General features: G+C 39.9%; 1 protein-coding gene across 1 annotated transcript in view; it reads right to left on the bottom strand.

The window, feature by feature from the left end:
- PACRG (parkin coregulated) overlaps nucleotides 1–12,925 on the bottom strand; it is a 266,123-nt gene extending 253,198 nt beyond the window's left edge. The window contains exons 1-2 of the mRNA XM_026075634.1: nucleotides 12,685–12,925; nucleotides 12,154–12,342 (exon numbers count right to left, since the gene is read on the bottom strand). Of these exons, the coding sequence (XP_025931419.1) occupies nucleotides 12,154–12,300 (147 nt within the window). The 5' untranslated portion in view covers nucleotides 12,301–12,342; nucleotides 12,685–12,925. The remainder of the gene's footprint in view (nucleotides 1–12,153; nucleotides 12,343–12,684) is intronic.
- Nucleotides 12,926–13,159: the final 234 nt, after the last annotated feature.

Here is a 13,159-nt window from a genome sequence, read left to right as displayed (position 1 = left end):
TTGTACGCTATTTGTAGGCACAGTATTGTCAATAGTTGACACACAATTAAAATTTTGGTGTTGTAAAGATTCCTTTTGTCAGATAACACTAGACTAAAGAGTTTGTGAAATCTCATGCAAGCTTGAATGTGTAGCTGACTGATTTGTACTGACATAATTTTGCTCTTTTTTTAAAGTTAAATGACAAATTATATTTGCTGGACTTTATACAATTTTATTGCATTGCCTGAAATCTTCATACTAGATGAACAATTGGATGACCAAAAATCCTCAGACACTATCAAATAAAATATTAAGACTAGATTGTTGTTCCGAATAATAATATTATAATACATTTTAAATATGTCCAAAGGCATACCAGAAGTTCATAAAATATTTATGACTTAAGTGGGATTTAAGTAGACATCTGAAGAATGATAAAACATTACTTTTGTGGATTTTTAAAGGTAGTATCTCTCTGTAAGGGGATGGCTAACTAAAATATTTACACAACGATATTTGACTATTCTATGGTAGATTATATATAAATATAGACTAGCTGTACAATCCACACATACTGATAACTGGTAAGCATCTTCTCAGGGAAAGCAGACTCTCTAGTTTTGACTYACAAAACAAGATCCAAAAACTAAAAGCTGAAAGAAGAAAAATGCAGACTAGAAATATAAAAGAGCAAATTTCTAACAGTGGTACATTCGTTAAATTTAGTTAAACAGTAGCATGACTTCCAGATGTAGTGGACTCTCTAACACCATCATTACATTAGGGTTGGATGACTTTTTAAAAAAGTAATCTTCGAACTCAACCAGAAGTTACACATTTCATGAAGAAATCACTTTCTGAGTTTGAAGGGGTATTTTATGCAGGAGAACAAATCAAGTAATATTAATTGTTCCTCTGACCTTAAAACTATTAATCTAAAACCTGACAAACAAATGAAGGGCACACAAATTAGAAGAGCAGGAGATGAGGTAGTAAAACATTGTCTAAATGATGTAAAAATTCAGCTAATACATGTACGCTTTCTGTGGAAAATAATTTTTCAGTCTTACCTACGAAGTTGCAATTTAAAAGTATAATGAGCTCATTCCTTAGAGATTTCTTACGGTAAAAATGAGTATCTAGTGTTTCTAAGCCACATGGAACACTTCCCCCCCACCCCAAGCACTGAACATTATTGCAAGACAAAAATCACTAACATGAAATGAGAAATGAGAAAAAATGAGAGAGCTGAAGGATATGTAAAGAACATCAGAGAAAATGCGAGCATGGAGCAGCAGATAACTGTAGAAAGAGGTCAGTAGACTTGATCTGAGAAGTAAGAATGCATGTTTTCAACTTCTATGAAAAATGGAGGGGTTAGGTTTATCAAATTCTGGCTGCCAATGTTAGTAGGGTACACATATATCTTTGCCTGAATGGCTGTAGCTAAGAAGACATCTAATGCAAAGCACTAATGTCTGATTAAATCAATAGCAATATGACAGTAAGAAAAGCAGGGGCATATTTTATTTTTTCCACAGGTTTTAATATGGACTGCTAGTCTTTTCTAAATCAAATGATTAGCTTTAAAACAGAAGACCTGGATACTCAGGACATGGTCATATAGTACCTCCCTTAATTCTATACAAACTCGACTTGCAATAAAAGGAAACTAATTCAAGGCATTTTTTAGAATACCTCTAAAACATTATTATAAAAGGATATATTTAAAAAATATGTAGGAAATAATATTTCATTCCATAAACCATGGGCTTAATCAGATAAGTCTTACACAAAAATAACAGAAAAGAAATCCTATCTAAATAATTATTGAAAGAATGAAAGATCTACTAAACTTGGTATTTTAGAAGACTTAATATCTAGACATATTTTCAAGAACAAATGGGTAAGTCCAAGTTATGCACAAATCGTTCTTCATTTCATATAATAATAATGAGATGCAATGTTTAGCTGTTATAACAGAGAAACTAACGGATGCCTTACATACAAAAGACAGACAAGTAGGAAAATAAAGTACTGTATCCTTGATTTGTGTTTACATCACTTTTGGTACAGAATACTGTGTACTGCCTACCAACAACACAAAAAGATCTCGGAAATATGATTATCATTAATGAAATAGGCATCAAAACGTAACTGTAAAGGTCTGTTCTTCCTCCAGATGTTTTTGTATGTAGGACCTCAACACTGTGCCATGCTTCCTTCAAGGCATTCAAGAATTTTCATCATACACTCATATCAATGGTGTATTTTATAATATGTTTTACCTTTGTCATTTATCATGAAGGACTTTTGTACTCACTGCAGTATATAATTCTTTAGATGAGTGATAAAATAGCTTCCATCACAAAAAAATCACCAAGCTAGTGTGATCCTAAACAGGCTAATGATATTAACTTTCAATAAAGAACTATGTGCTATTCATATATTTCTACCATTAAACTGAAAACAAATCTATATTTGCTCTTGCTACCAAGATCTTGATATCATCCTTTACAGAAACATGGATGCAGAGTAACTTTTCTTTTTTTAATGTAAATCTAGTTTTCAAACAGACAAGAATGTAAACTTTAAAATGTACGTTCACAGATAACATCATAAGGGTAAGAAAAGCTAAACTGAGTGTGTATTATCTTATTTTAATAATGCAGTTTTTATTATCTAATCAAAATCCTGTTCTGCCAGGTAAAAGGCCTTGATTCTTCAATTAAAGTTCTATTCTGCCTCTAGAATTGCATTGCTCTCAGGCTCAATCCCTCTACTTAAACACATCAGAGACAAGAATTTGCAACTATATTAAGCAGCATATTTGTAATATGCCCACAGAGTCAGAATGTAATTAGGAAACATAGGATTTCCATACAGCAGCCCTTCAGCACATTGTGTCCACATGCTGGACTTTTATGACGAAGTACTTCATCTTATCTGACACACACGTTATCTAAGAAAGGCAGTCATCAGAGACCAGTAATTTTTCCAGCAAAAATTATGTAACTGTCCTATCAAAATAGATAGCAAACTGCTAACTGTGGCAAACTGCTTACATGAATGTCAAATATCTCAAGGGAGGAACCACTCAGTCTTTCACAGAATTTTTTCTGTTGCACATATAATAAAAGATTAGAAGTTTTATCAACATATCAACAACATTGTTTTGTACTATCTTTTGGCTTTAAAGTAATCGGCATCTCAAAATGGTTAAGAAAACTTACTATGAAAAAAAAAACCCTCCTCAAATTCTAACAGATTGCTTCAGTTAAATGTAGACCAGGCATACACATTAAGTGGAAGTATCAAACAGAAGCAGGAAACTTCTATTTCCCTGGTATAGATTCCAGCCCTTTCTGCTTGCAACAGGGTGACTGGCTTCAACTCCTCTGTGGAGAAGTTCTGTGAGCACAGTCATAGCAAAAATCATACTGGGTTAGTGATCACCCATACTGGATTAGTAGATCCCCACTTTGAGTGACGTTCAGGTCTTCTCCTCTTTCCCCAGTGTTCTATCACTACTTTTTCCAGCTGCAGATAGAGACAGTAGATGCTATGTTGTTTCTCCCATCCTTCTTCACCCACTTAGAGCTTCCAATGCCACTTAAACTAGTGACAAGAGGAGACTGTGAGACAAGGGACAACATCCAGAGGTTGACAGCTACAGACACTGCCTGCTGCCTCAATTCATCACAGTATTTGTACTTGGCAGCAGCGGTCTTTGGATCAGATGGTACAAAAAGAATCAGCTGCACTAGGGATCTCAGCTGATAAGTTCCTGCTGCTGCTTCCCAAGCACTGGTGCAGGCTTATTCATATTGTTCTAGTTATAATAGTCGACCTTAGATTTATGCTGCAGTTGACCATTACAACCAGAACAATACGGTATTACATAGCGGTTTTGAGGGTGAGAAGGGAGACTGTCTTGTCTGAAAAATAAAGTATCTTCTTAGTTGTGGTATATGGTTCCCCCCCGCCCCTTCACATGACATCTTCAGAGAAGCAGCAAAACTGTTAAAGTGAAAATTCTCAAATTTCATTTCTCTTTTCTTCTCCCAGTTTAAAAGTCACTTAATCATCACTAATTTGTCTGATAGTAGTAGTAGCAGAGCCATAGAGCAGCCATAAGCCAGCCTCTTAAGCAAAAAGAGGTAGGATCATAGGGAAATTCAGGTTGGAAGGGACCTCAGGAGATATCTAGGCCAACCTCCTTCTCAGAACAGAGTCAGCAATGAGATCTGACCATATTGATCAGGGCTTTTCCAGTTGGGTCTTGAAAACCTCCAAGGGCAGAGACTGCACAGCTTTGCTTCGCAACCTGCTCCAGTGCTTCAGTGTCCTCATAGTGAAAAACCTTTTCCTTATACCCTGAACCTCTCATTCCAATTTACGCCTGTTGTCTTTTGTCCTCCCACCATGCACAATGGTGGCTTTGTCTTCCTGATAACCTCCTCAAAGGTACTGGGGGGGCTGGAAGCTTTCTCATCTCTAGGCTGAACAAATTCAGTTCACTGAGCCTGTCCTCATGCAGCACGTGCTCCAGCTGCCTGAGGTAGACAGAATCCGGCAGTGTCTGGCCTATGGCAGGCAAATGCTGCCTCTTACACTATGTTTATTTTGCTTCAGAGACTCTCTGCGCTGCCTATCTCCTTCCCCAGTCAGTTTTCCCTATTGTTTCCCTGTCCCATTCTCGCTCTAACCACCTCTTTTTGGCTATATCTCTTCCCCTTCAAGAGGCTTCATGCCAGTACACCTTTCCAATCGTACATTCCAGGCACTGCCTCCTTCCAAGCAGCATATGGAAGGCATATGCCCAGCTGCTATTGTGCTGCACACCCCACAGGCCATTCTTTTACCTGCAGTTAATTCAATACTCTAAATGAATAGTATGTTTTAAATTTTTACTTATATTTTGTTCTGAGCTGATTTTGTAAGCTGCTGAACATTCTCATCTAATTCAGCAATGGAATTAAGCACATATTTAGCTTTAACTGTAGGAGTATTTTTTAGCATCAATGATAAAAGGCCATATAAAAGTGTAAGCATGTGATGCCAGTTCAGGTGGTATTTAATTCATGCTGAAGACTGTGTCAAACTAAACTAAATTTAGGACACTAGAAAGACCTAAATACCACAGATGTTTCTAGGCAGGTGCACCTTTGGGCACACACAGAATTGTTCTAAAAGACATGATTTTTTTGACTGTTATAAACATCATTGCACCTAAATTCTTAGCAACTAAACATCTCAGCCTGAGCCCAGTCAAGATCCAGACATCAAGGCTCAAATTCACAGTTTCAGACCTAAACTGTATTGAATTCACAATTTCATTCTTTCTTTTGAAGCATCAACATGGTACAAATAACCCGAGACTCCTTGGGTGAGAGAACAGAAATGACCCTCAATTTCTTCATGATTGCATAGAGAACTCAGTTGGAGGGAAGGTGTGGTCTCTGCTCCCTGCCTAACTTAATTTTAAACAGCCGCCCAATAGCCACCCCAGTTTCCCTACTTTCAGAGTCAGGCCGAGTCTTCTACTCTCTTCCCCTCTCTTCTATGTAAATTTTTTGCCCCATAGTACAGTTTCAGTAAAGAGATGGAGGTGTCACTACTCCTCCTTTCCAACCCCAGTTACTTGTAATGTGTGATTTAAGGCATCCTGCCTAGATAGGTAAGTTTCACTCCCTTCAAGTAAGGGGTCTTCTCTTCCCAGAGAAGTGATCCAGCCACTTTTTGTCTTGTGTAAAATGATGCTATCTTTTAAAAAAAAAGACGGTATCAAGTTCATCAGCTTTCAGAAAGAAAGAATATGTACATACATTCTTAGGAAAGGGTTCTGGACTCTGGGCCCTGAGGAAGGTGCATGGTAAATGCTTTCTAACTCACCTGTCTTTCACATTTTTCTATTGGCTAGCTCTAGATGCATGCAAAGCTGCATGTGGGAAATGCTGACCTCAGATAATTTGCTACTCAGCAAGCTGGCTGCTTAAAATCTTTTTCTGAGACTATTAACTATTGCATAATAATTTGTTCTGAATTCCTACACCTGGAGCCAAGCATTTGAAAACTAGATGCCTGCTTCATTCAATGAAACACAAGACTCAGATCCCCACATACTCAGATCATTGCAGGATTTCAACCTGTATGATCAATCCATAAACATTTAAGAGTTTTTATCTCATATACATACAAGAATTTAACCTGACATTTGCTCTTTTACAGTAGTTTTAAGTATGCAGTTTAAAATAGTTTTATTCCAATGCCAGAACTGACTGAATTTGACAACTGTCTCTGCAATCCATATTTAAAATAGTCAGTAAGAATATTCTATTCACTGGTTCATAAAAAAATGATTAGAGGAGTCCTGAAACATCACTGTCCTTATGTTTTAAAATCAGTTTAGATTTACCTCCTCTAAGTATGAAATGTAAAACGTTCCAAGGTCTTTCTCTATGTAAAATATTGTGAAAAAAATCAATGAAGTGATTTAAGACAATAAGAAATGTCAATCAAAAACATGAAATGGATTCTAATTGATAGTCTGCTTATTATCCATTTTCAGCCATATGACAATTATGAAAAAAGATATACTGGAGATTCAAGTGGGTAGCAGATTTTCATAAATCAAACAGCATTGATTTCTTCATACTTGAGAATATTAAACAAATCTTTTCACTGTGGCTATGAAAACTATCAACCTTCCCCCACATTTGCAAAAATTAAGGAACAAATTTAAAGTCTTTTAAAATATCAAGAGCAGAATGATTAAATCATATAAATTATAGCTGAAAAACACAATATGAAATACAGGCTCTCAGAAGACATTATGATAGTTTATATTAAATAGTATTTTTCCTGTATATTCTGCTTTTCCATTATACTATCAATATGGCCATTACAGTAAAAACAAGCAGGGATTTGGAAGGGTACATAACTTTCTGAAGGTAAATGAAAACCTCTTTGAGTTGAAACTTTTCCTGTTTGGATATAATGTAAGTGAGGTGGCTCATCAATTCACTTGCATGACTTAAGTGCTAGCACAAAGGAGGAGGTAAGAATATGCAATAGGAGCAGGCAGGACTGGGGCAGCCACAACTGTTGGTAGCTTATACTGTTAGGGAACTGTATGTTGTCTGCACTGCTGTGAAATAAAATGCTGAGTTGCTTTTAATTTAGGTTTAACCAGGAACCCAGCCTAGTTCACTGTATGGCCCCACAAATGTTTATATTGCACAGAGGAAGAATAAATGCCCAGGGGTGAAGACCAAACCTTGCAATTGCACTGCAAGTTTACGCTGCCTTAAGTGTTCATCGAATTACTCTATTAGAACTCACAACGGGCTTAAATGAATTAAGATGGCGATGTTGCTGAGAGCGGCATTTCCACCCACACAGCCTGTCCTGACAATATATTCCTGTTAACTTTAATGACTCTTAGAGCTGATCCAACCACTTGTGCAGCTGCAAGACACACCAGTATAAACGCAAGAGGGAAGGCAGAAACATGCAGTCAGGGCAGGGAGGAGTGTGGGACAGAGGAGTCTTGTGGCAGCAGGGGCTTTACTTGCCTGCACCCCTGAGACTGCAGTTCGACACTGTGATAGTTTAAACACACAGGTGTACTTCTCAGCAGGATCAGTTCAGTATCTGCTGATATGGTATAAACGTACACAATAAGGGGCACTAGTAATACACAGCCTGAAACAGGAAATAGAGAGGACTGCCCCTCCAGAGCAGTGACAGTTTAAACTGACATACAGCGTTCACTGAACTATACTTGCAGATTGTACAAAATTGCTGTTGTTAAACTGAAACAGCTCCCTCAAAATGGACATACTACTGCCCAATAAACATTCATCAAAATATGCCTTTAACTTGACATCTGCTTGCACAAAATTTTTTCTGCTTTTTCCAATTAAATGAGCTATTCTAATAAAAAGGTAAAACATTTTTTTGTAAAAGCCATTTTCCTATAGCCTTAAAATCAATGATTACACACTGTAACTCCTACAATGCAAGTAACAAAAATAGTTTTAGTTACACAGTGTGAATAAATATGAATAGCATATCAAATCCCAAGTTTCAGAGTGTAAATGAATCACATTAACTCTGTGGTTAAAATGAAACTCTTGCTATGAGTTATTATCCAGTGTAAAGAAGTCCTTCACAACACACAGTACTGAGATTATTGTGTGAAAGAGGAGTTTAAACGTCAAAGACTGAGATCTCGATCCAATCCAGGTTGTAAATGAAGACTAAATCAGGAACAGAGGGGTGGAAATTCATAACTTCAACCCAAATAGCCTTTGTTCAGCTTAAAAGCAATTGCATTTCTTTTAGGAGATGGGAGCTGTGCTTCTGCACATACCTAAGGTTCTCCCAGGTTGAATAGCTCTGCTTTGGCATTTGTGATCCAGGAACCAAACAATTCTTAGCATCATTCCCCTTATAAATCCATCTAGCAAACATTCTCACTTTATGCCTCACATACAGGCAAGATGAGGCCCATTACTAAGAGCAGTTTCTGACTGCTTTCATGCAACACAGATGGAATAGTAATATTTTCTAGATAAAGCTTACTGGTTTACACACTAGGCCGGGAAGAAGGAGATCTGAATTCAGTACTCTGTTTGGCCAGAGGAGATCAACTGCATGTTACAGAAGGGTACTCCAGCTTACATGGCAACAGTGCTACTAAAGGAAAAACTGTAGAGGAAAGATAAACTCTACCCTTCCTGTTGAAGCCCTGGCTCTGCACAGTGAAGAATTCAAGGTTCATGAAAAAAACAAATGAGTACACAGGTTTGTAGCTTTATTGGCTCAGTACTCACAAGAGAGGATGTCTTAAGCTTCAGTTCAACTCCAAAAACATCAGATCCATCCTAGCCAGCAATAGTAGACCTAAAATTCTGAAACCAAAGCTCCCAGGCTCCTGCATGGATGACACATTCACTACACTATATTGGCTAGTGACTTTCCTACCTTGCCTCATTCTAGCCCTATGAATCTTTAATTTTTTGCAGCACAGTAACAGAACTTTGAAAGGGAAGGTGGAGACCGTTCCCTATACCATCTTTTCCACCTCAGCTGCTCTGTAGCTTGCTGGTTAAGAAATTCTTCTAAAAGGTGGGAGATAAAGACTTGAAATCCCAACCTACCTTTCCCTTTTAATAGGAAAATGAACCCTCTCTCTGCAAAAGTGCTTTTACTACTAGATTATTACAGAAAAGGGGGGCATTAGTATTTATTCTCTCATGAATAGGAGCAGAAGGCAAAAAACAAGCTTTGCTCAATTCTGGGAAAGAATAATCAACTGTTTGGAGAGGTTCAGAAGTGAACAGAGGTATCCTCCTGCTGCCCAGATTCACATACAAACATTTTTCTACTTGCTACTGTGCACACAAGTTTTTAGTTTTATTCCTAATTCTACCCTTGGATTACATGTGAAGTCTAAAAACCTAACAGGGCATTCTTGATTTCACTTGGAAGACTAAACAATTAAAATGTAAATGTCATCGTACCTAGCTTGTTAGTGTAGAAGAGCTTTATTGAATCTAGTTCTAAATCTGAACTGCTATACATATTTTCAGTTTTGAAAGGAAATAATATATAACAAAACACATTCTTCAGTTCAGGAACAATATTCTTGGTGAATCTTTATTAAGTAATGTATTTAAATTAATAAATTTTAGATATAACATGCCAAAGCTGAGGAAACTCCTGAATATTCTACCAAAGTTGCCAGACGCCTATATTTCTGTACTGACTACTGGCTGGTTACTGGCTACAAAGTCAGACTTGGGAAGACAACTTGATTAACTTTATGAAAAATGACTTAGTGAGATGCTGTTTGCACAAGCAATATAAAAGAATTCTGGAACCTTTACTACAATATTTACAGCCATATATGTGTAATGGTAACCTATTAGACTCTATGTTAAGAGTTTAAGCCTCACTGTATGCTTGCACCAAGTCCGTATCTAGTTGTTTGACCTGGAGATGCTGAACACATTGCTGACAACACTGTTCCTTGGCACGCTGTAACAAAAAGAATTACTATGCCTTAACTATATTAGTCTGCTCTGCCTTTAACCCTCCAATCAATTCCTAAGCCTTCCATGACAACTTCATCTATGATGTCAACCTTTGAGAAGCGAGTACTTAATAAATCTGAAGCTCCATTTAACCAGTTGCCGGAGAAGAGAAAAGGAACTCCCACCTCTGCACAGACATAGACTGGCAGTGAGATATTATTCCTAACCCTACCCTAACATTTTGAGCATTGACCCCAGGAAAATAATTTCAGTGGCTGCCTGTCCTCATTCAGAGCTTTTGCAAGAAACAGCCATGGCATCATGAATCTTCCAGGACGCCTAACAGTTTCACTACCTCCTAAGCAAGAAGTTATGAACAGATTCTGTGGAAAAGGTTAGACCTTTGTTAACCCCACTGCTGACACGGCACCAGAGGACAGACGGGGAGGGCAGCAATGGCACACGCTGCCCAGAGAGGTCACAGAACCTGCTCTTGGAGCTCACAGCTCAGCGAGGTGGACCCATGGCTGACCCGGTCTAGTGCCAGCCCCACTTTAAATGGGAGGTTGGACTAGACTTCCAGAGGTCCTTGCCAACCATCGTTTCCATGATTCAATGAGTGGCCCAAAAGGCAGCAGATATGCCCCTTTGCTGATCACAGAGTACCACATAGTTTAACGTTCTGTTAATGTTTAGAAAGTTAGAATCATAGCCATAAGTTAAAACTGCAATTATTTAAAAGAAAACTTAAATTCTGATTAAACTGATAGTTTAAGTATAGTCATCAGCCAAAGGTCATTTTTTTTAAATGGAATACACAGATTTTTCAAACCCTGCTGAAACTCTKCTGATTCTTCTAGACTAAGTCAAGTATCTTTTACTTATCAATGCATGAACAAATAGATGCAAATATCCTTATGAATTGAAATTTTGTCTGGAGAAGAGGAAATGTCTTTAAAAATTAATCCTTAAACTCGCTGAAGTGTTACAGTCCATGCCACATATCTCTAGAATTAAAGACAAACAAACCAAACAACCTTTAAAGCAAAACCTTTGTTGTTTTTGCTTTACAGTCATTCTACTAAGGTCAAGCATGCTTTAATTTTACTAACACTGGAAAAGATGTTCATTTATATAATTTCTTTTCCATTTGAAGTTTGTTTAAAAATGGAATTTTATTTTTAAATGCTGTTATAGATAGCAAGCCCAGAGAGACTGCAATAGGGTAACCGTTTAAGTAAAACAGGGGAAATCATAGCTGTTATCGGAAGAATATATACAATAAAAAACCTTGAGAAGACTTTCCTCACAACTTGAATTGTACCCCAAAGTAAACAAAAATCTATCTAGGAGTTTAAGTACAGATACGTGCTTATAATAGCTCGTCCACGTTCATGTTGAACATTTGCATTCTGCACTATTTTTATTCCTAAAATCTAATAGAAGCAGCCAAATAAACCAATATAGAACAATACAAAAGTGTCCAGTCCTAGTATTTTCATTTGCGTACCTCTAAAATCATTAAAAGTTCAGTCAATTAATGAAAGGGAGGTTGCTGGATTTTTGTCTTGCTCATTCTAAGAGCTATCACGTGCAGAATCAACATTTGTTTCCAACTGAGTATTCTCCTATAGTGTGAAAGCCTTTTATTGTTTTTCAAGCTTATTTTAAAAACAAAATGTATTTTGCTGATCCTTGCCATCCTATGTGATATTCACACCAAACTTACACCACAAAGCAACAGTAGATAAACGTTTTCATACAACACTACAGTATCACGTGACAGGAGTTTGCTAAACACAAGGTGGTAAAGCCTTGCACATAATTCTACATGCTAGCACTTTAATACAATGTGCATTGCCAATACAAAATAATACAGAAATATGGTGGCACTAAAACCACGCACTCTGAAGCAAAGCATCAAAATTTCCACAGGGACGGGCTGTTACCTTATGATAACGCTTCTGTAAAGGCTGAAAGTAATTTCAGCAAGTAACAAACTCCAATAAAGTCGCAGCAACCCCCACACCTTCCTGACAGGCTCTGTCCCCAGTTCTGGTTTGCTATGCTTCCTGGGCACGTGAGAGTAAATCAATTAACACCACCTCTACACTAGCAGCAGACATACCACGGTGTTTTTCATCATGGCTTTGACAGTGAATCCATCGCTGACCTGCTGCTTGCTTTTCTTCACGTGCCCCAGTGGCTCCTGCTGCTGGGGCCGCCTGTCACCTACGGCCTTTGGGGGGCTCGAACCTGCCTTCTCCACTACCATCTCCCCAGCAGCGTCCGCGAGGGACAAGAACCAAAACACAGACTGAAAAAAAGCCCAACCCAGTGAGTTAGAAAATGCAGTGCGTCTGCCTCTGCCCCCCTCCCAACCGACGCCACGACCCCGCTCTCATCCCTCCCGCTGGCGCCTGCCCCTCGCCACCCTCTGCTCGCCCCCTTCTGCATCCCCAGCTCGCCCTCCTTTTCCCCACAGCCGCCGCTCCTCCTTCCTTGGCCCTTCGCCGCCACCTGCCTCTCTCGCCCGCCACCCCGGGGCAACTCTCGTCGCCGCCGGCCCGGCGCCTCCCCTGGACGCGCCTGCCCTTCCTCACCCCTACGCCACCCGCAAGGACCCCGCGGCGGAGTCCGTCGGGGGCGGGGCACTAACCGTTGCCGGCGCCGGCACGCGTCCCACACTCCCGCCCGTCGCTAGGCAACGTGTCAACAACCCCCCGCCTTCCCGGCGGCCGTCGCGCGCGGGGCAAGCACGAGGCTAGCGAAGGCCCGCGAGCCCCGCGGCACAGCCCAGCGACCCGCAAGGGACGGAGCCGTGCAGCGCAGACTAATACGTGTTGATTAAGGAGTGAAAAAACGGCGGCGGTCACGTGAGGCGAGCCGCGAGGCGTGAGGACGCGAGAACTACGCTACCCAGAGGGCCCCGCGCCCGCGCAGGTCGTCGGCCGGCCCCGCCGCTCGCGCCCGCGCCCGCGCCCCCCCTTCCCCTCCCGCCGCGGCCATGATAGGTGAGTGAGCGCGTCAGGGAGGGAGAGAGCCCGGATGCAGATCCGCCTGCCGCTCTCCCGCCGCCGCCGGCGGGCCTGGGGCGGCGTGCGGCAGCCCTCCTCGGGCGCGTCCGCCGGCCC

This window comes from Apteryx rowi, unplaced genomic scaffold, assembly GCF_003343035.1.
Source record: "Apteryx rowi isolate R43461 unplaced genomic scaffold, aptRow1 scaffold_408, whole genome shotgun sequence".
NCBI lineage: Eukaryota > Metazoa > Chordata > Aves > Apterygiformes > Apterygidae > Apteryx > Apteryx rowi.
Note: the sequence above shows the minus strand (reverse complement) of the source record. Positions and strands in the feature narration are given on the sequence as shown.